Consider the following 22178-nt stretch of genomic DNA (forward strand, 5'->3'; position numbering starts at 1 on the left):
GGTGAGTGAGTCGCAGAACCCAATGAGCTGCCGTCTGCTAGATACTTGTGGTGAGCTAGGTGTAGGCTAGTTGCCTATCACTGTGTTCTTTCTTTTGTCTTTTCTTAGTTTGTCATGCCAGGGCTTCAGACCCCCACACTAGGCCAGCGCTCTATCGCTGAGCTACATCCCTAGACCAATGTATTATTACTAATGACTGTGCAAATAGGTTATTATACCCATTTAAGAGGATAGAATAACAAGGCTCAAAGATGTCCATTGGCTGTCTGAAAGTGACACTGCTGACTCTGGGCTCAAACCCAGGCCTGTCCCTGACCCACATTTACTCTCTTCTTTGTATGCCCCTGATCTTACTTACCAGCCAAGTGGAGAGCCGGTGTGTCATGGCTGGAAGGGAGGCTTAGGTACAGGGAGAAGTACCTCACCATTATCTCCTTTCCTCTCTCCAATGGCACACGTGGTTCAGGGACCAGTCAGCTGCGACCACCTACTTCTGCAAGCAGAGCTCACAAGAGAGCTCGCCCGCTGAATCTCTAGAGGAGGAATGGATCTCCTTCCACCGAATCAAGGAAGGGGAGAAAGAATTCCATGTTAGGAATCCCCAGGTAGGCTTGTCACACACTGCAGGGCAGAGACTTTCAGCCTCAGTCCCTGAGACTCACTCCCAGAGGGGCCGGCTCATCCCTGTGTCTGCCAGGATGCCCACCTGCAGGTTGGCTTCCTTTCTGAGCCCCATGCCAGCTGTGACTTTGTAGATGTTTGGCTCACCAACAGAGGATGAGGCCCCCCATGTTGTTCCCCAGCAAAGGTCATGTTGAAAACTTCTAGTAAAGGATTCCTAGCCTGGGGAAGAGAGGCGAAACGAAAATCCTTGCCAAGAAATCCACTGTCAGATTGTTAGGGGAGGGAAGGGTGGGGGTCAGTGGGGGAAGGGGAGGCAGACAAAGGCCTGTGTCCTAAGTGGGACCAAACCAGCCTGAGAACAAGAACACTCACCATTCCTTCGGGTGGAGAAGTCTCTCGTGTATGTCCTCTCGTCGGGCCATCCTCAGGGCCTGGTGGGCAGGCGAGTAGAGTATGGACTCTTAGGTCCCGACCGTGTGCGCTGCGAGAGGCCTGTGTGTTTGCTGAGATGCTGGAGACTCCCTCTCCCGTTGCTTTCTGCCTGGGCTCGTGGGGGCTGCAGCCCTCACTGTGTGGCTGTGGGATGCTCAGGCCGCTTCTGTTGCAGGTGCACCAGCGGGCAGAAGAGTGTGTGCGTGTGCTGCAGATCCTTCAGGACGCCTCTGCCGGGAAGCCGGCCATCAACGTCTTCCCGGGAGGACTGGATCTGATGACCTTGAAGGTAACACAAAGTTCGGAGTGACCCAGAGCTACACATTGCTCACAGTCTCTCTGGCTCACACAGCTGGTGGGAACACAGGCCGGCATAGTGAGAGCCAGGGTCTTGGACCTGTGGGCTCTGCACCTTACCTTTCGTCTGTGGGCTCAGTTTCCTTGTGCAGATGTGGCCTTCATCCTCACCAGATTCCAGGCAAGAAAGATAGTTGCTAGAAATCCAGGCCTGTACCCGAACAGTCCCAGAATCAAACAGAAAAGAGCCTCTTAGCTTCTAGGCTGTGGCCTTGTGTGACTTACACAGTCCCAATGGACCACTCACTTTGTCAGAAAGAGAGACAGAGAGAGAGAGAGACAGAGACAGAGACAGAGAGACAGAGAAACAGAGACAGAGACAGACACAGGGAGATAGACAGAGAAAGACAGACAGATAGAGAGACAGAGACAGATAGACAGAGACAGACAGAGAGACAGAAAGTATTTGGGTCTATCTACCTAGGCTGTGTCACCTTCCTGGTCAAAGGAGCTGGAACACCAGAACTGAGGGCCCCACTGTGCCACACGGGTAGAGTCCCTTCCCAAAGTCAGGGTGTTAAGGAGAAGTAACCCACTGCAGGTCAGTAGCCAAGAAGGCTTCTGAAGGAGTCCCAAGTCCCCTTCTAGAAGGCATGACACTGTCCTGGTTGGAGACTTGGAGACAGGGAGGTACAGTGTCTACCTTGCAGTGCCTAATCTTTTTCATTTTCTCCTCTGATTTGTCTTTTCTTCATCCTCTAACGTAGTAGCCTTTTCTTGCTCAAACACCACACACACACACACACACACACACACACACACACAGAGAAAGAGGAGGGGGGAATGTTTTCTCAAGCTAGTTAATTTGTTTGAGACAGGGTCTTGATTCATAGCCCAGGCTAGCTCAAAACTTACTATGTAGCCCAGACTGATCTTGAACGCATGGTAATTTTCTTGGCTCAATCTCCTGAGTGCTAAAGTTACAGATGTGAGCCACCACACCGGGCTAGTTAATGTTTTCCATGTTTTTTTTTTTTTTCTTCTTCTTGTTTTATCTTTTTGAGACAGGGTCTTGTGCCTTCTAGGCAGGCTTCACACTTACTGTGTAGCTGAGACTGGTCTTGAGCTCCTGGCCCTCTGAAGTACTGAGACTTCAGGTGTGCACGGTGGTGTCCTGCTTATGGGTTATTTTTAATGCTCATGTAATATTCCACTGGGTAAATTAGAATTCTACTGTGGTAAGGGCGCCCCACATAAACTCATGAAGTCAGTACGTCTTTACATCAAAAGAAGACAGGCATGCAAAAAGTTAGTACCTACAAACCGCATTCCGTTAAAGTGGTGGAGGGGGCTGAAGAGATGGCTCAGCGGTTAAGAGCACTGACTGCTCTTCCAGAGGTCCTGAGTTCAAATCCCAGCAACCACATGTCTGCTTACAACCATCTGCAACTCTACTTCTGGGGAACCTAGTACCCCGTCTGACTTCCGTGGGCATCAGGCACACACGTAGGATACAGACATGCACGTAACATAAAATTAAAATAAGGCAAGGCAGATGGTGGCGCCAGCTTTCATCTGGAACTTCTGTTCCCAAAGGTGTTTATCTTCAACACTTCTTTTTTTTTTAAAAGCCGTTTTAAAATAAGGCACATATGCCCATGCGTGGCATAGAACCACGGACTCTGGTGGGCGTTACTGACTATTCGCTGAGTGGAAAAGTAGGTCCCCCCAGGGCTGACGTCCAGACCCACCCACCTGAGGTCCCGAGTTAGGCTCTTCGGAGCAGCAGCCACTGTCCTGGTGAATCCCAGAGGAAATTTGAAATCAGCTAGCTAAGTAAACCTCACCCGAAAGTGAGTGCATCTAAACATGTTATCCCCCTGTGGTGAAGAAAACAGCCTCCTCCCGCTGCCCTGAGGAAGGCAGTGTGTCAGCCATCAGCAGCACAAACAGATGCTTTTCCTTCCTTCTTTCTTCCTCCTTCCTTCCTTCCTTCCTTCCTTTTCCATCACTTTCTAGTCTATATCCAGTATCCTAGATGAGTTTCTTTGTTCCTAAAAGCTAACAGTTGGGAGGAGCCTGCACATTCCTCTGAGAGCCCCAGGGATTGCTAATTGCCAGGGCACATAGACCCCTCTCAGTGACTTAATCAATAGAAAGGTCTCTCTCTGTTCAGTCTACGGGGTCTTGTGCTGTAAGAGGCAGTCTGGGGGTCCACACTCCTTTCGGAACTGGGTACTTAGGGCTTGGAACAAGCTAGAAAGCCAGGTTACCCTAGGCTTCATTCATCTGAAGGCTCTACCCTCTGGACTCTTGAACTCAAATGCACTACATACCTTAGGTCAGCAGAAAAGCACAGGCAGGTAGCCTTTATAGATGAACTTGGAAGATAAGTATATTATGTATATGTGTATATGTTAATATATGTATACACATACATGTTACCATGTATATAGCACATAATTTTGTATGTACACACGAGAGTGCAGGTGAGTGCATACAGAGGCCAGAGCTGTGGAATCCCCTTGAGCTACAGTTACAGGCAGTTATGAGCCACCTGATTCGGATGCTGGAAGTCAAACCCCGGTCCTCTGCAGGAGTAGCAAAGTGCTCTTAACCACAGAACCATCTCTCCAGCTCTGGACGTTAGACTTTTGCTCATACGGTTAGCTAGGACCCAGTCACCTGGAACTGCAGAGAAATGGTCCAGGGACAGATTTGGTGCGCAGCCAGCTGGCTGTTTCCGAGTGATGTCAAGTGTAGCCATTGGGAAGGACGGGGCAGCAGCTCCTGTACCAATACTGCTGTGAAGAGAGCGCCTGCACGAAGAGTGATAAGTGTGCATGCGTGCGAAGTCCCATCTGATTGTCTGTGCAGCCTCGCGCTCAGCAAGGACACGGGAGAAACTGTTGCTGGCTAGGGATGGGAAGAAGGCAGCAGGTAGAAAGGAAACCATGGCGGGGGGCTTCTCTACAGAGCTGCTTTTGGAGGCATACAAATGCAGTCACATTTAAAAAGCTAAAGAGTGTCCATCTGCCTTGGTTGCGTCTCTCAGCCAAGGAGGCGAAAGGACACCCACCCACTCCGGAGCTAGAAGTGGAGGAGAGCAAGGCTTAACGGAGGCTGGTACACAAAGCCTGCAGAGATCTCCCTGGCCCCTTAGCAGGCATCGGTGGTGGCTTTTTATAAAACCATGCCCTGAAGGCTTCTGGGAACAACCAGAAATAGATGCACAGAGAGCAGACAGAGCGCACAAACTCTCCCCTGAGCTGTAGATAAAAATCAGGACAGATCCACAGAGGAGGAAGAACCAGAGTTGCTTTCTGCACGAGCAGTCATTGCTCTAGGGCAAAATGGAGGACACCAGCAGTTCCGTGTGCTCCTCCCCTCTGTCCTCAGAGGTATCCTTGAGGACCAGCTTGTGATGTGGAAGCTGTGGAGCTGCGGTTCTCAAACTTGCTAATGCGTCCGCCCTTTATTTAATACAGTTCCTCATGTTCAGACCCCCAGCCCTAAAATCACTTCATTGCCACTTCATAACTGTAATTTTGCTACTGTTATGAATTATAAGGTAAATATTTTGGGAGGCAGAGGATTGCCTAAGGGATCACCACCCACAGGTTGAGAACTGCTGCCTAGAGGCTGAGAGGGACTGCTTCTCAGCTGGCTTTCAGATGAACTGGTGAAGCCTGGAGGCTCCTGACTGAATGGGTACTCACGAACATGGGGGGTGGGGGTGTCTCCCCCTCTACAGGGAGTATCCATAGCAAGAGGAGTATGAAGTCAAGGAAGATACAAAGCCATTGTGGTGCCGCAGGTCTTTAGTCCCAGCACTCAGGCAGAGGGATGATTTCTGTGAGTTTAAGACCAGCATGGTCTACAGAGTGAGTTCCAGGCCAGCCAGGGATGAATAGAGACTCTGTCTCAAAACAAAGCAGAAACCAAAATGTCCCGATGAAAAGTACAGTCCTTTGAAGGTTGTTCATATCAGAGATGGGTCCAGCACAGAGGTCTTTTCCTTTTTCTTCTCTTTGCCATACTGGGTGTCAAATCCAGAGCCTTTGGGTGCCAGACGTACACTCGGCCGCTGATTCACACCACAGGGGTTCCTTTTATTTATTTTTCAAAAATTTATTTAAATTTTAAAGTTTTGTGTGCATTGGTGTGAGGATGTCAGATGCCTGGAGTTGGAGATACAGTTGTGAGCTGTCACGTGGGTGCTGGGAATTGAACCCGGGTCCTGTGGAAAAGCAGCCAGTGTTCTAAACCTCTAAGCCATTCCCCCAGCCACTGAGATTTTTTTTTTTATTGTGGTAATGTTCACTGTGTAAGGCCAGGCAGGCCAGGCTTGGACTTGCCATCATTCGGCCTCAGAATCAAGCTAGTCGGTGTGGTGCCCTAGTCTGGCCAGAGGCTCAGCTGGGACAGCTTTGGTTTGTACCTCACTTCATTTCTTCATGGTTGCTTCTCTGTGAGTGTCTGGTTCGGCTGAGTACTTTGCTTTCCTCAGGGCAGCATCGATGTGAGCCGTGTGGCTGTGATGGGACACTCCTTTGGAGGAGCGACAGCTGTTCTTGCCTTGGCCCAGGAGGTCCAGTTTCGGTGAGCACCATTGATGCCATTTATCCTTAAGTTTCACACATTATTCATCCATCTATTCATCCATCCACCCATCCAGCCATCTACCCACCCACCCACTCATCCATCCACCCACCTATCCACCCATCCAGCCATCCACCCACTCACCTATCCATCCATCCACCCACCCATCCACCCATCCATCCATACACCCATCTAGCCTCCACCCACCCACCCACCCACCCATCCATCCATCCACCCACCCATCCATCCATCCATCCATCCACCCACCCACCCATCCACCCATCCACCCACCCACCCATCCATCCATCCATCCATCCATCCATCTATCCACCCACCCATCCATCCACCCACCCATCCATCCACCCACCCACCCACCCATCCATCCATCCATCCATCCATCCATCCATCCATCCACCCACCCACCCATCCATCCATCCATCCACCCACCCACCCATCTATCCATCCATCCACCCATCCACCCATCCAGCCATACACCCATCTAGCCTCCACCCACCCACCCACCCACCCATCCATCCACCCACCCATCCATCCATCCATCCATCCATCCATCCATCGGGCAGGGATGTGTCACACAAGGGTTGAGTTCTGGGCACAGTTTGATGGGTTGGGTATTCAGTGGCAATGAGCAAAAATGGTCTGACTTTTGAGAGATTAAGTTATGTGGGAAGAAGTGGCTAGCAAAAAAACCTAGAGATGTGATATATACACCAATATCACTGCACGCTGGAGACTGAGGCAGGAGGATCATACGGTTCAAGACAAACCTAAGCAAGACCATATTTTTGTTGTTGTTTTAGTTTTTTGTTTGTTCGTTTGTTGTTGTTTGAGACAGGGTTTCTCTGTCTAGTCCTAGCTATCCTGAAACTTACTTGGTAGACCAGGCTGGCCTCCAACTCAGAGTTCTATTTGCCTCTGCCTCACAAGTGCTGGGATCAAAGGCATGTGAAAACACTGCCTGACACAGGACCCTATCTTAAAAAACAAAATAAACTGGCTGGAGAGACAACTCATCGGTTAAGAGCACTGACTGCTCTTCCAGAGGTCCTGAGTTCAAATCCCAGCAACCACATGGTGACTCACAACCATCTGTAATGGGATCTGATGCCCCCTTCTGGTGTGTCTGAAGACAGCTACAGTGTACTCATATAAGTAAAAGTAAATATATTTTTAAAATAAAATTTTAAAAAGAACACTATTAAATAATTTTAGGCAGAGAAAAATGAACCTTATATTTTAGAAAGCCTCCTGAAGTCTGGCTGGGTACGGGCTGAGTCAGCAAAGCTAAGAGAGGATGAATTTGCAGGAGGTGGGGGTGGGAGATGGGAATATTGGACAGAGTCACATGCATTTGAGCTGTGAGACCACAGTGATGTGTAAGAGCAAGAGAACGGGAAGTGGAGACCTTATGGGTGTACCTGTCCTTGTGTGCAAGGTGACTGTCCCCTGCTGAAATGGAGAAGACAGAGTAGGTGTCCCCCTGAGTCATAGTGCCACAGTTTCACTTTTGCACTGAGGAAGTTTGCAAGGTTCTCCACTACCGAGGGTCTGGGCTCATGGAGTATCTTGTGTGTGAGAGCTCTACCGTCGTTCTGATACTTTCAAAGTCTCTCAGTCTCCCTTTACCCCCGCCTTGCCCTGCTGTCCTGGGATGTGTGGCCTTTCCCACTGGTCTCTGCACCAGGAGGGCTAAGCCCACACAGTGTTCCCTCAGTACTGACCGGACTGAGTGTTTGAGGGAATGAGGAGACATTCCGCACCTGAGGGTAGATCCAGAGAAGGAGATCTGACCCTTGCTGGGAGGAAGGATATATTCTAGAAGGCTCTTTGGGATTCCTATATAATATCACAGTAGGAGGGTGTGGGGCCCAGCTCCCAACTCCTGGCTTGCTGAGTCATCATCCCACTGGGGAGACGAGTCCCTTTCCAACCCGTTCCACTGTAAGTAGTCTTGCCTGGGTTTCTTAGTAATGGCTCCCCGATGTCTGCCAGGTGTGCTATAGCCCTGGATGCTTGGATGTTCCCTCTGGAGCGGGACTTTTACCCCAAAGCCCGGGGCCCTGTGTTCTTCATCAACGTCGAGAAATTCCAGACGGTGGAGAGCGTCAACTTGATGAAGAAGATATGTGCCCAGCACGAGCAGACCAGGATTGTGACTGTCCTGTAAGTATCCTCCAAAGGTCCAATCCCAGCGTCCTGTTCACTTTTCAGTCAGCTAGGACTCCCCCCATTTCTTCTAGGTTACCCGGAACTTTTTATATAGCCACAGAGCGTCTGGATACTGCTGAGATCCCCGTATCATAATTCCTGCAGCATCCCACATGTCTCTCTTCTCTGCCTGGCTCCTCCTACAGAGGTTTCTTCCGCAGTTTATGTGGTTACATGATAGGCCTGTGCTTAGTCCTTTCTGGAAAATGGGTGTGTTGGGTCTGGGTGGAGTCCAGACATCTCTAGCCTTCTATGGAATTTTACTGGGTTCTGAAGACTGTGAATATAGTAAGGTTTGACAATTTGAGGGGATTTGTAGAATTCCCATAGATGTCTAGCTCACAGAGGTCATAAAAGCCATTCGTGCAAGCTGAGCCTAGTGATGCGCTTTTGTAATCCCAGCACATAGGCAACTAAGGCAGGAGGATGGAAAGTTCAAGGCTAATCTGGGCATCGATATGAGATCCAAACCAGATAAATCTCTTGGGTGCTGGCCAAGTGAGGCACATTCTCTTAACCTGGTCACTGCCCTGAGGTTGACTTTCTTTGGGATCTGTTTTCGAAGACCAGCAGGCTTTGGAGTCCTAAGCTGTTGGCCATGGGGGAGATGTATGGAACTTAGGCCTGAAACCTCCCTGACCTGTGCCAAACAGCACACATGCACCAGGGCCTAGGTCAAGAAGACACAACTAGCCGCCTTTATGCACCCTGTGAATTAGTAGGCAGCTGAACTATATGCCATGCCAACCCCCTGAGGGCCAGTTGGTTGCAAGCAGTGACATCAGTGGCTTCCTATCTTGTCCACCCTGGCCCAGCTCCTCTTTCATTTTGACTTCATAGCATTGGAGGGACAAGACTGCAGGACCAGTCAGACTCAGCCACTTGTAGCCTGTAGAGAAGGGAAAGGGCACACAAAGGGGACTTAACTACAGGCAATATGGTCTATGGAGGTGGTGGCACACACCTTTAATCCCAGCACTCAGGAGGCTGCTGCAGGCGGATCTCTATGAGTTCAAAGCCAGCCTGGTCTTCGTAGTGAGTTTCTGGACAGCCAGAGCTACTTAGTGAGATCCTGTCTCAGCCTCCCCCCAAATGTTTAGATGTATTAATTTTATTTTTTATGCATATGAGTTTTCCCTGCATGTATTTGTCTGCTGTATATGGAAGCCAGGAGAGGGTGTTGGATTCTTTTGTTTGTTTGTTTGTTTTTCAAGACAGTGTTTAACAGTATTGACTGTCCTGGAACTCACTTTATAGACCACGCTAGCCTCTAACTGATCTGTCTGCATCTGGTGTTGAATTCTTAAACCTGGAGATTTGTGAGCCACTCACTATGTGGGTGCTGGGAACAGAACCTTCATAAGAACAAGGGGTTTTAAGCGCTGAGTCATCTCTCTAGCCCTGGTATATTATTATTTACATCTAGTTCTGAATACTCAAGAAGCCAATGTATTTACTATTTTACACACATTTTTCAAGTGCCTTAAACAATACATTTTGAAAATCAGTTTGGGGCTGGGAAAATGGCCCAGCAGGTAAAGGCACTTCCCAAGAAGCCTGAATGTGAAGCTCTGTCCCCGAGCACAGTGCATAAATAGATCTAATATTTAAAAATCTGTTTTTCTACACACTAGATGGGCGTTTTAGCATTTATATTTTCCCATTCCACATTTATTTGAGTTATGAGTAATTTAGCTCAATGGGGGTCCAGCAAGGATTTCACGTGTAGATTCCATGTGTTTAGAGGTCTAGGAATATAATGTAATGGCAGGATCTCTTCCTAGTGCGAGCAAGTCCCTGGGCCAGTCTACCACAAATGAATGCATGAGTGAATGAATGAATGAATAAATGAATGAATGAATGATGCATTTACAGCAAATGGACTTAATTTAAAACCCATTTGTTATGGCCTCTCTGCTATGATTATTGTGTTGACTCCAGGGCACAGTTCTGGCAGTGAGGTTAAAGGTTCCATGGGCCTTGGGGTCCCTGGATAAAAGGTGTGGCATAATAGGAACAATAGGTGTCTGGAGGCTCACCCCCCTCTCCCCACTCCCTGTAACAGGCTCACCCTCCTCCCATGGATGCTCAGGCGTGGCAATCTAGCCAGTTTTGCAGCCGGGCCCACCTCAGTTCACACCCTAGTGCTGTCCACTGCCTCTTGTTTCCTCCTCAGATTCTATTTCAGGGGCAACTACTTCCCAGAGCACATTGCACACAGTAGGTGCTTGACGCCTGTGCTTAACCTCAACCCGCCTATGGGCGGTTTCTCTTTCTCTTTAGAGGCGCTGTTCATCGGAGTCAGACTGACTTCGCCTTTGTGACAGGCAACCTGATTGGTAAATTCTTCTCCAGTTATACTCGTGGGACCTTGGACCCTTATGAAGCTCAGGAGGTCATGATGCGGGCCATATTGGCCTTCCTGCAGAAACACCTTGGTAAGGAGATACGTGGGGTTTATGGAGCACAGGTGGGGTCCCTTGGGTCTCCGGCAGCAGCCTGTTCTGTCCTGACATGACCAGGACCCAGGAGATTCATGGTAATGGGAGGCTAACTGAAAGAATGGTCAGCACAGCAAGCCAGAAAAATTTTTCCTGAAGGTCTGCCCCTCTAGGCCCTGACTTAAGGTAAATGACTTTGGCCTGATAACCTAATCTCTCTGAGCTCCAGCTTCCTCAGTGTGAGAATACACTCACTTCCATTTACTCTGCCACCTCGGTCCCCAAACTTACCACTTGGTGCATTGTAGGGTGTTGGTAGAAATAATTGTCCCAAATGTCTGGGAGCTTTGGAAAGAAGCCAAGTATGGAAAGACTGTGACCAATATCGCAAGTCACAGAGCAGTCAGATGCAAAGCCTTTTGAGGTCTCTGGTGTCACCTTTACCCAGAGAAGGTGTCTTCTCCGAGGGATAAGAAAATCAGCTCCTCCACTGGGACTCTGAATTCTAGAAGTGATTGTCTAGGGGCTGGTGAGATGGCACCATGGAGAAACGGTGCTTGTGGCACATGCCTGGTGACCCAAGTTCAATCCCCGGAACCTACATAAAGGTGGAGGAGAGAATGGAGCCCAAGGAGCTGTCCTCAGACCCCCACACATTCTCTGTGGCGTGTGCACATCTGGGCACACACACAAATACTACAAAAGGGAGTCTATGGTCTAATTAAACATTTTTAGCCACGAAGACTAGAATTTTAATTTACCTCAAGAAAAATAAAAGTGAAAGTATGTTTATGAGGGGTGCTGGACCTGGTGGGGGCCTGGGGTCAGGTGCAGGATGAGCTGTTTGCTTGTTTTTCTGTGTCTTCCTCCTGTGGCTTCCTGTTCCCTTAGCTTCTTTCTTCCTATGCTCTTTTATTCTACCTCTGAAGCATCTGTCTGTCCAGTCTCTGCTTCCTCAGAACTTGGTTTAGCTTATGCCACTGACGACTGGTTCTCTTTGACGGTTCACATCTTCCTCTTCAGAGCCCTCTCTTCACAGATGTATTTGAGGGGATAAACTTTGGGTGTAGGAACTATTTATATATGTTTATTATAATTATTTCCTTCCTTCCTTCCTTCCTTCCTTTTTCAAGACAGGGTTTCTCTGTGTAGCCCTTGCTGTCCTGGAACTAGCGCTGTAGACTAGGCTGTCCTTGAACTCACAGAGATCACCTTTGCCTCCCAGTTCTGGGATTAAAAGTGTGTGCTACCACCACCCTATGATTATTTCTTCACACCAGATTCCCAAGAGAGATACTTGTGTCATCTGATCTTTGCCTTTGTTGGTCACTGTTCAGCCCCAGCCTGGAGCTTTCGTGATCACATGTCTCTTTCGATTAAGTCAGCATGAAGGAGGAAGTACTGTGACCCTCATGGAGCTGACTCCTCACAAGTCACTTTCATTAAGAGGCAGCCAGGCTTGCCTGGACAGCTGAGGTTTGAACTCTAACCTGACAGCAAGATCAGACACCTCACCTCCCAACACTCACACACACACACACACACACACACACACACACCAGAATACACATGCATACACACACACATAAACACATACACACAAACATACACATGCAAGCACATACACATATATACACACACAATACACACATGAGTACATACGCATCCACACACATGCATATAAACACATACACACAGGAGAGTACACATGCCTATACACACACATGTCACTCAAACACATAATGCATGCACACAACATGGTACCTCTGGTTGTCACTTGAACTGACCAGAGAAGTCTCAGGTAGCACATGGCAGCTCGTTAGGCATCTGTGGTCACCTCTAATGTCATCTGTTCACTAAGCTACCGTCCATCCTCTATTTAGTTTATTAGTGCCTTCCTTTGGGTGCAGTGTGTCAGGGCCTCTTTTAAAGAGAGGTGTCCTGGCTGGAACATGGTCCAGGCAGCTCCTGGTCCAGCAGGACTCCCTTCTCTGTGCTCTGGACATGATTCTTCCCCTGGGTAACCGACCCGTTTGGTTTGGATTGCGCTTATGTTTAAGATACACCTGTCCTATTAAGAATGCATTGATGCTTTGAGCCAGATTGGCATTTTTCCCCCCATATCTCATTTCACCTTGCAAATCTTGAACAAAGAACTGTTCTGACCCAAGCTTAGAGGCCTGAGCAGTTCCTGCTCCCTGCTCTTCAGCCCACACTTTCTGGTTCCCCTGGGCACATAGAAGCCCAAGATTAAGGATGACAGGGGATACTAGGAATGGTGGCACACACCTTTAATCCCAGCACTTGGGAGGCCGAGGTAGGAGTGTCTTGGTGATTGAGACCAGTCTGTTCTACATAGTGAGTTCTAGGCCAGCCAGGGCTACACAGTAAGACTGTCCTAAAAAAAAAAAGTTGAGGTGACAGGATGACAGGGGAGAGACAGCCAAGGAGAGCGACTAGCAGAGGAGCAGGTCGAACACAGCAGCCATGACTGTAGGAATTTTCTGATGACCATGCTGAAGTCACTGAAGCCACCAGGACTTGTCACGCTCAGTACCCTGGATGCATTATCACGTCTGATTCTGAAGACGGCCCTTTCCAGTCGTTTCTTTATTAGCTTTGTTGTTTTTAAAGAGGAACATACTAAAGCTTAGAAAATTTCTGTGACCGCTGAGTTTTTTTTCAAGGTTATCTGGTTACGGTGTTATGTTATGCGGTGCCAGCCAGCATGTAGCCTGGCTCATTGGTGAGCCGAGGGGGTCCTGATGTACAGCAGTGTCTTCAGTTCCCAGCATCCACATGGCAGCTCATAACCGTGTGTAACTCCAGTAACAACACATGCAGGCAGAGCACCAATGTTAATAAATAAGTAATAAATAAATAAATGAGGAGAAAGGAAGGTCGTAAAGTCCTGTCACATGGAGGACTTAAATGGGACAGAGGTGGCTCAGCAGCTCCTGCCTAACGCCTCCAGAGCACACTGCAGCTTCCTTCCTCTTAACTACCCACCTCTGTCCCTCACCTGCTCTCCTGGAAGAGCTCACACCTCCCCTCGTCTCCAGCACCTCGCCCCTCCATCCATCTCTCGCTGAATGGCTCTGCCTCCCACTTTGCTCAAATGAAAGCCACAAGGCTTCCACAGCCTCTCCGGGCCCAGCTGTTCTGACTCCAGGATCTTCCTCCTCAGCTGCCTGGGAGGCCTCCATAGCCAGTCCTTTTCATATCCCAGATGCTCCTCCCTCTGGGATGCCCCACTGGCCCATGGGAGCTACTGAGGTCCTGACTTTACAGTGGTTTCCTAACCCTCCTTCCTGTTTGTACCCATCCAGACCTGAAGGAAGACTATGATCAATGGAACAGTTTCATCGAAGGACTCGGGCCATCGCTCATCCAAGGGGCCCCACACTATCTGTCCAGTCTATAGGTCACTTGAGCTGAGTTTCCACTTAGGAGCTGCCCAAGGATACTTGCAACCTATTGGCAGGACCCCTTTTCCCAGATTGAGAAGATACATATAATCAGAGCACTGATTGGGCAACTGGATAATTTGCTCTTGGGATTATTGATCTTAAACACACCTCAGAACAGATTGTGGATGGATCGCTGGCTGATTGGGAAGCCGATTATTATTATTTTTTTTTTTTTAAAGACAAGGACTCATGACCCAGACCGGCTCTGAGCTTACTACATAATGAGGATGACCTTTCTGAATGACAGTTGTCACCACTATGCCTGGCTTGTCCTCGGTGCTGGGGATCCGACCTGCCATGAGCCACTTGAGTTAAAGACTATGAAGTACTTAGGTGCTGAGGGCCTGTTCTCAATAACAGTAGTCCCCACCTCTGTCCCAGGTCCTGTTTGCCTTAAGAAAGAACTGCGTTTCCCTGCTCAGCCAAGTCCTCTCTTGGCTTGGGCCATCTCTAATGATCTGGCATCATTACGTCTGTGCCACCACAGCCCCACAGCCAGTCCTTTTGCCGTCCTAGAGCACATCTCAGGAAAAACCCCACTGGGTCTGTGGTGCCTACTTTGGGCTGACTTGACAGCGGTTTGCCCGTAAAGGTTAGGCAGACCACTGTACTAACTGACCATATCCCCTACTCTTGGCAAGCTAACTTCCTTAGGCTGAACTGAGAATAAGTCGTAGGGTGAGACTGGCTGAGCCCCTGGCCCCAGGCAGAGCCCCAGGGAACCTGGATATAACAACTTGACTGGGTAAGCCTACTCTCTCACCTTGGGCAATTGTTGCCTCATGAAGCCAAAGACCAGATGGAAACCTCAGGGCTTCCAACCCTGCCTGGTTCTCTCCACACACCCTTTCTCTCTCTAGGGAAGTCTTCCCACTGTACGAAGTACAGTAATGGACAATTTGAACTGTCATGCTGAGGAGCCCATGTTGGGCAAACAGTATTGTCCTCAAAACACAGACACCGAGGGGCCCCCTCAGAAGCTCAGTGTCTTTGAGGTTTCCCAAGTGTCTCTTGTCAGGAAACATCCTGAGTGAGTTGACGGACTTGAACTATTAACAGAGTGAGGTTGCCATTTGCACAGGCCTCAGAGGACACCAGGTTGGCCAGCGCAACTCCGGAACCTTCTAGAGAAGTCTGAGGTCAGCTTTGGCTTGCCTCTTACTCTGAACCTGGGTGCTTTAATCGTCTGTTTTTGGTTTCTTGTTTTTGAGGCCATCCCCCAATTTAAGTCAAGAAACTGATCCTGTCCATTTCATCCTGTTTTGTGGAATATTGATGCTCATGTTGGCCTAATGGCACACCATAACACTGTCTGTCTAATGGACATTTCAGTTGGAGAACCATCTGGAAGTGACTTTTCTGATTTCCTTTGTTTGCTAATCACGTGTGCCCCATGGAAAATGAAGTCTTCCCAGAGTCCCAAGCTCAGTGGGAAGGCCAGCCTAGGACTGTCTCTGCCATACAAGGTATGTCATCTGAGTCCAAGGAGGGAAGGACCCCAGAGAGGCAAGTACAGACTGGAAATGTATCTCTGCCCAGTAGTCCATGGTCAGGGCCAGCAAAGCGATCCAAAGAGACACGTGCACACCAGGAGGCTCCTCAGTCTCTGCAGATGCACAGCTGGGCTTGGAGTCCTGGCTCCATCACTACATAAATCTGAGCAAATTCTGTTGTCTCCCCAACCTCGATCTCTGCAGATGTTAAATGAGGACCTGCATTACAAGTGGTCAGAACGATTGAGTGAGGGGATAAATAAACCCTGGGTTATTAACTGTGTGTTTCCCACGACCCACACGCATGCTTTCTAATTGTTTGTATATTGAATGTTTCAAGTCAGAATGATCTATATGATCTCTACCCTTCAGGATTTGTCGAAACGTGATTGTTGGCCCACTCACTGTATGATTAAAAAGTCTTATCTATTCTGAAGTCGCTGGCTGGCTTTCTTCTTCCATAACCCATAGGATTTCTTCCCAAGAGAGGTCTAAAATAGGATCCTCTAGTCCCCCACATGGGGTAAGAGTCCCCAAGTCCACACAGCCTACCCTAAGAAGGTGCAACCTTGGCTGATCCTGGAAGCCCAAGCACCTGTGACCTCAATTTTACCTAAGACCCCAAAATAATACAGGTGCAAAGCTGTGAGGGAAACAGAGACCCCTCTGTATTCAGCACCTTCTGCTGGTGGTCCACATGTCCAGCAGCACCAGACCAGGGCGTCTACTCTAACAGAATTACTCAGTAAGTCACAGAAACCGTTGCCTCTGAAATGGTCCTCTGTGTGAAAATCCACATCTTTGATCCCAGCACTCAGGAGGCAGAGGCAGGTAGATCTCTGTCAGTTTGAGGCTAGCCTGGTCTACAGAGGGAGTTGTAGGACAACCCGAGCTACACAGCGAAACCTTGTCTGAAAAAAATTACCATTTTATGCTAATTTAGTGCTTGACTTTTTTATTTTTCATTTGTGAAACAAGAGTTCCCTGGCTGTCCTGGAACTTGCTGAGTAGACCAGGCTGGCCCTGAAATTTTAGAGATCCACCTGCCTCTGCCTTCCCAAGTACAGGGCTTAAAGGCATGTGCCACCACTGCCTGGCAAGAATTCTATGTATTTTTTATTTTTACCTCATATGGTTATTGAGATCATTCTAGTTTTACACGGTAGGTTCCTGGTGGCTACTGAGGACTCAGAAAACAGTAGCTATCAGCCATTGTTTCCTTTATCGACAGTTTTCCTTCCTCTCAACAGCCAGGGAAGGTCTGTTTTAAATTCTCATTCTGGTGGATTGCCTGCCAGAGTGTAGGAGGCCCTGGGTTCTGTCCGAAGCACCGACAAAGGGAAGCCAAAGGTCCTGTCTCATTTTAATCTCGCCTCACAGGAAGCCTTCCCTTCCCTCTGCCAGGCTGACGCTGTGAAGAGAGACACCATTGTCTCTGCTCTGATTGCTTGGTTCTCACATCAGAAGTCAAACTTCGTAGAGCAGCTGTCACCCTGCAGGCCCCTGACCACCCAGGAGTCCACACTAATGGACTGATTTGGGTTTCAGTTTCACACCCAAGCATCCAAACACAGGTATAGGTTCTAAAAGATCAGATGGTCAGTGGCAAAGACAGATCTGTGGTTAAGAAAGTCCATTGCTCTTACCGAGGACCAGGGTTCTTGCTCACGGGGACCTCTCAACCCACTGCATTCGGCCGCCAGATCTATCTGAAACATGGTCTTTGTCAAAATCCCAGCCTGACAAGGCGGTCTGTCTAGTGGCGAGAACAAACCTGTCTGTTGGAAGCCCTGGGTTTTTGGTTAGTTTTTTTTTTTTTTTTGATGTTATTAGCATGTGTTAATTATACATGATAATAGGTTATGGTGTGATATTTTCTTTTGTTGTTTTTATTTTTATTTTTTTTGAAGCAGGTTTTCTCTGTGATGATAATGGTGATGATGATGATGATGATGATGATGATTTGTGTGTGTTGCATGTTTGGAAATCGCACATGCATGCAGGATTTCACAGAGGCCAGAAGAGAGAATCTGATCCTCTAGAACTGAAGTTACGGAGAGTTGTGAGCCACCACATAGGTGCCTGGTCCTCTAGAAGAGCAGTCTGTGCTCTTAGTTGCTGAGCCATTGTGCCTGCATTCTCATTATCACATTTTTGTACATACGTAAAATATATTCTGACCAGTCCCCCCTGCTGTCCGCCTCCCTCGCTCTTCCCAACTAGCCCTCTTCCTGTACTGATGGTACACATCTGTGTGTGCACGAATGTGTGTGTGTGTGCATGTGTGTTTATGCATGCATATTGTGTGTATGTGTATGTTTATGCATACATGTTGTGTGTGTGTGTATACACATGTGCCCTTGTGTCCCGTCTCAGTGACTTTCCTTAGGATCCCTTCTAGAAGCATGGGTAAGGAGGAGTCATTTCCAAGAGTGTGGACTGACTCTCTGTGGCTGCGTTGCTGAATAAAATGTCTCCCTAAATTGTTGTGGAGGCACAGGGTTTCCTTCACAAGCCTTTTCTGGGTTCTTGTTCAGTCCCTTGTCACCCCTCTCACTGTGTGCCCTGGGGTGTGTACTTCTCTGTTGACTCCAGCTTTCCTCTCTATGTACTAGGATGCCGAGAAGTGGTTGTTGCGTTGGCTGGTGTCTAAGGTCCCTTCAGTTCTGTCTTGATGCTGACAGACTACAGGATGCCCACTTCCCTATAGAATCACACCATATTTCTTCGCTGTTTGCTCTCTGCAACCTCCGTTCATCCTTCCGGTATCTTCCCATTCCTCAGGGCGCTTTGCCGACCTCCCAGCCCTGTCTCTATGAATCCCAGTACCACTAACGCTTCAGTCTGGTCTTCCGCTTCCAGCCACTCTTCAGAAGTGTCTGATTGCGTTCAGTTAACATTTGATCTCTCAGCCTCCTGCTCCCGGGAGAGCTGTGGTCTGCACCGTATTGAATGTTACACTTTATTACATGATTCCAGGGCCCATCTGTTGGAGGGGAAAGAGCATCCTCCTGTTGACTGACATGCGGAGCAGGAATCCTGCCCTTTGCCCCCTATCAGCTTCTTGTTCCCTACCCAGACGTGCAACCAGCTGGTGCTGCCCCCGGCTCTCTGATGTCTGCAGCAGCTGCCCCTCTTCCTTGTCTTCAGCCCCCCCAGATCCCAGCTGCGGGTCCAGGGTAGAGCCAGCACAAACCTCCCAAGACTCCAGGAGGCCACCGACAAGGAGCATTTGGGAATTAGAAGGAGGGCAAAGCTGAGCGCAAATCACACCAGTCTCGAAGACGAGGAATAACAGTTTGCCAGCTTCTGTTTCCCATCTTGCTCTCATCTAAAAAAAGCTGCTTAGAAACACGGGCCTCCTGGAGCTGTGAAGCCAGATGGCCCGGAGACGCTCAGCTTGCCCGGTGCGCATGCGTAATTATTCATCTTCACAGAATCACGCCCAAGACTGATTTCAGACAGACACTTTCTTTTGCTGTTTGATCTGGGGCCAGTGGGCCCTCCTGAGCTTTTGTTTCTTTTTCAGTAAAGTGAGGTTACTTGAGCAGGTCTTGCCCACCTCGGGGTGTTTTTGTTGGGACAGGATAGCTAGTGTAAAATGCAATGGCCTTTGCTATCTACAAAACACTAGACAAACACATGTTATAGTTCACAATAAGGTGCGTGGACTTTTGCATTTGCTGGGATGAACCACTACGTACTAAGTACTTCACTTCTGTGCCAGGTACTATGCTAAGTGCTTTTTGCACACGGCACCATTTTAAGCCTAACCTCATCCCTATATGACACTGCATTTATTCCCATTGTTTGGATCAAGAGGGTGAGACCTGGGGATTTACTGGACCAGCCAAGACACGAGCATCTAGGGTGAAGGAACAAGGATTTGAACCCAGAATGTGGGCTCCAATTCCACTGCTTTAGCTCCTAACCATTCCCATTCGACAGAAAGAAAGAGGTTCTCAGACTGGGTCAGAAAAGTACCCACCGTACAAGAGATGCTATCTTAAAAGATGAGATGAAGCTCAGTAGAGAAAACGATACTGCATCGGCCTCTGGCTTGCTCAGAACATACATACATGCATATACATCTGCACACACACAGACATGCATGCACCACACACATAAAGAAATAAAAATAAACATTCCTGTATCAGCTCCTGTATCAGCTGAAATTACCCACACTTTTTTCTCCAGCTAAATGCATTACCCAGTCTGTCCATACAAAGAGCTGTTTCTGTTGAAAACACCACAAGGTCCAAGCAGTAAAGCATGCACTTAAAGAGTAGCAATAAAAGACAGGCTTCATCCATCTGTCATCCATCCATCCATCCATCCATCCATCCATCCATCCATCCATCCGCCTGATATAATAACAATGTCTCCATAATCCACGGAAGCCATTGGCGGAGGGAAACAGTACTTAGGCTTGCTTGGAAATCGGTGATCTCACAATTCTGATCACTATGCCCTAGACGCACATCAGACTCACTTGGGAACTGTGAACAAAGATGCTCAGAGTTTATTTGGGGTTCTGGAGATGCTGGTCCCAGAGGAACCGAGGTGGTCCCAGATGGATGGGGTATGCAGACACTCAGCTGAGGTCAAGACCCCTTGCAGTGACTTAGGCCAGTTGACCACATTTAGGGGATAAGAGGAAATCCTAGAACTCGGAACAATTACATTTTAGAATTGGAAGGAAAATTGGCTATTTAGTCCATGAAGAATCCAGAGTTCGTAGATATAAACTTGAGTTAAAATCTATGAGCATGTGACTCAGGTGATAGGGTGCTTTAGGTAGCATTCCCTCAGGGTCTGTGAAAACAAACAGCCCCTAAGTGTTTCAGCTTATGGACTACACACTACTTTAGAGACACTCATGACTGCCCAAGCTTTGTTTTCAAGTGTGCGCATGTACGTGCACGCACACTCGAGCGTGCTCACACACATGCTCCATTCACTGTGACATCCATCACTTCCAGTAGTTGTACCTGGGAGCCTTTGTGTAAGGAAGAAGCCTGGCCTAGAAGGTCTGGAGAGTTTAACACTGATCCCTGCGCTGCGGCTGGGTCTGCGCTCTAAAGGCTTAGGAGGGCAAGTTAACAGTAAAGTGCTGGGGTGAGTGCTGTCATCTGGGACCTACACTGCTCAGCAGTGGTGCAGGTGACCAGTTTCAGCTTAACAGAGGAGAATGAGAACCTAAAGAGCGTAAGAGCCAAGCCTGGTAGTGGATACCTGTAATCCCAGCACGCAAAAGGTGGAGGCAGGAGGATTTCAAGATGATTCTTGGCAACTGTCATGGTTAATGTTCACTATCAACTTAACCAGGTCTAGAATCATGAGAGACAAGCCTCTTTGCACCCCTATGAGAAATTGCCTAGGATAGGTTAGTCTCTGGGTACACCAGGAAGAGGTTGTTATCACACTTATTGGCATAGAATGAGTCTCCCGCTGTGGGCAACGTCATTCCCTGGCTGGGATCCTGGACTCTCTGACTCTAGAAAGGAAGATGGCCAGAATTATATCGTCCATCCCTCCCTGCTTCCTAACTCTGGATGCAGTATGACCGCCTGCTTCAAGCTCCTGCTTCCCCGATTGCTCATCACCGTAGACTATACACTGAACAGTGGGCCAAACTTAACTCCTTCTCCCTTAAGTTGCTCTTGTTAGAATACTGTAACACAGAAACAGAAAAAGAAACCAAGGCGGCTGCTACGTGGTAAGTTTAAGGCCAGCCTGTGCTATGTGGAACCCTGGCCCCCAAAACAAAACAAGTGTCAACTACTTGAGTGTATTTGGTATGTTTATTATCTATTAATACATAACCAATCGTCCCAAATTTTAGGAGTGTTTTTTCACACTCTCAATGGCTCCGGGACCCCGGAGTACCATAGCTGGATTGTTCTGACTGATCATCTCCCATGAGGCTGAGCCAAGGGATGGATCTTCATGGTTTTCCCTTCTTCCATCGATGTGGAGTGTCCAGACTTAGTCCCCAGCTTCTCCCAAAACAAGTGATCGAAGAGAGAAAACAATGAGAGAGCCGGGATTCAGGAGAGTAAAATGCAAGCCACAGTCTTTTTCAAATGTTATTTTTTATTAGTGTTTTACATGTGTATGTGTGAACATCTGAGACAGTATGAAGGCCACATGCGTGCAGATACCCACAGAGAAATGGGCATCTGATTCCTTGGAGCTGGAGGTACAGAGATAATGAGTCACCCAGCATGGGTACCCAGAAATGGGACATTAGTCCTCTGGAGTAACCGTACATGCTCTTAACTGCTGAGCCATCTCTCCAAGCTTTGACTTTTTTTTTTTTTAATTTCTTGCTTGGGACGATGGCTTGTGGAGGTCAGAGGACGAGTTCCTCAGGAGTTGGTTCTTTCTCTTCACTATGCGGGTTTCAGGGAGGAAACTCAGGTCGTTGGTCTCAGTGGCACACACCCTGACTCACTGTGCACCAAGTAGACCTCACTGTCATCCCCTAGTAGCACACCATTGCAGGGATGGGCCCTATATGGTTCTGGTGGACAAGACTGTGGTTACAGAAGTAGGTCTTGGTGGGAGCATCTTGGGGGCTGGCCATGACA

At 48.4% G+C, this 22178-nt stretch overlaps 1 protein-coding gene across 1 annotated transcript in view; it reads left to right on the forward strand.

The window, feature by feature from the left end:
• Window positions 1-14075, forward strand: part of PAFAH2 (platelet activating factor acetylhydrolase 2) — a 23667-nt gene extending 9592 nt beyond the window's left edge. The window contains exons 4-10 of the mRNA XM_080921091.1: window position 1; window positions 467-605; window positions 1232-1345; window positions 5864-5955; window positions 7966-8136; window positions 10465-10619; window positions 13952-14075. The exon at window position 1 is cut by the window's left edge and continues 68 nt beyond it. Coding sequence (XP_080777217.1) covers window position 1; window positions 467-605; window positions 1232-1345; window positions 5864-5955; window positions 7966-8136; window positions 10465-10619; window positions 13952-14046 — 767 coding nt within the window. The 3' untranslated portion in view covers window positions 14047-14075. The remainder of the gene's footprint in view (window positions 2-466; window positions 606-1231; window positions 1346-5863; window positions 5956-7965; window positions 8137-10464; window positions 10620-13951) is intronic.
• The last annotated feature ends 8103 nt before the right edge of the window (window positions 14076-22178 follow it).

This window comes from Micromys minutus, assembly GCF_963924665.1.
Source record: "Micromys minutus genome assembly, chromosome: 9".
NCBI classification, from domain to species: domain Eukaryota; kingdom Metazoa; phylum Chordata; class Mammalia; order Rodentia; family Muridae; genus Micromys; species Micromys minutus.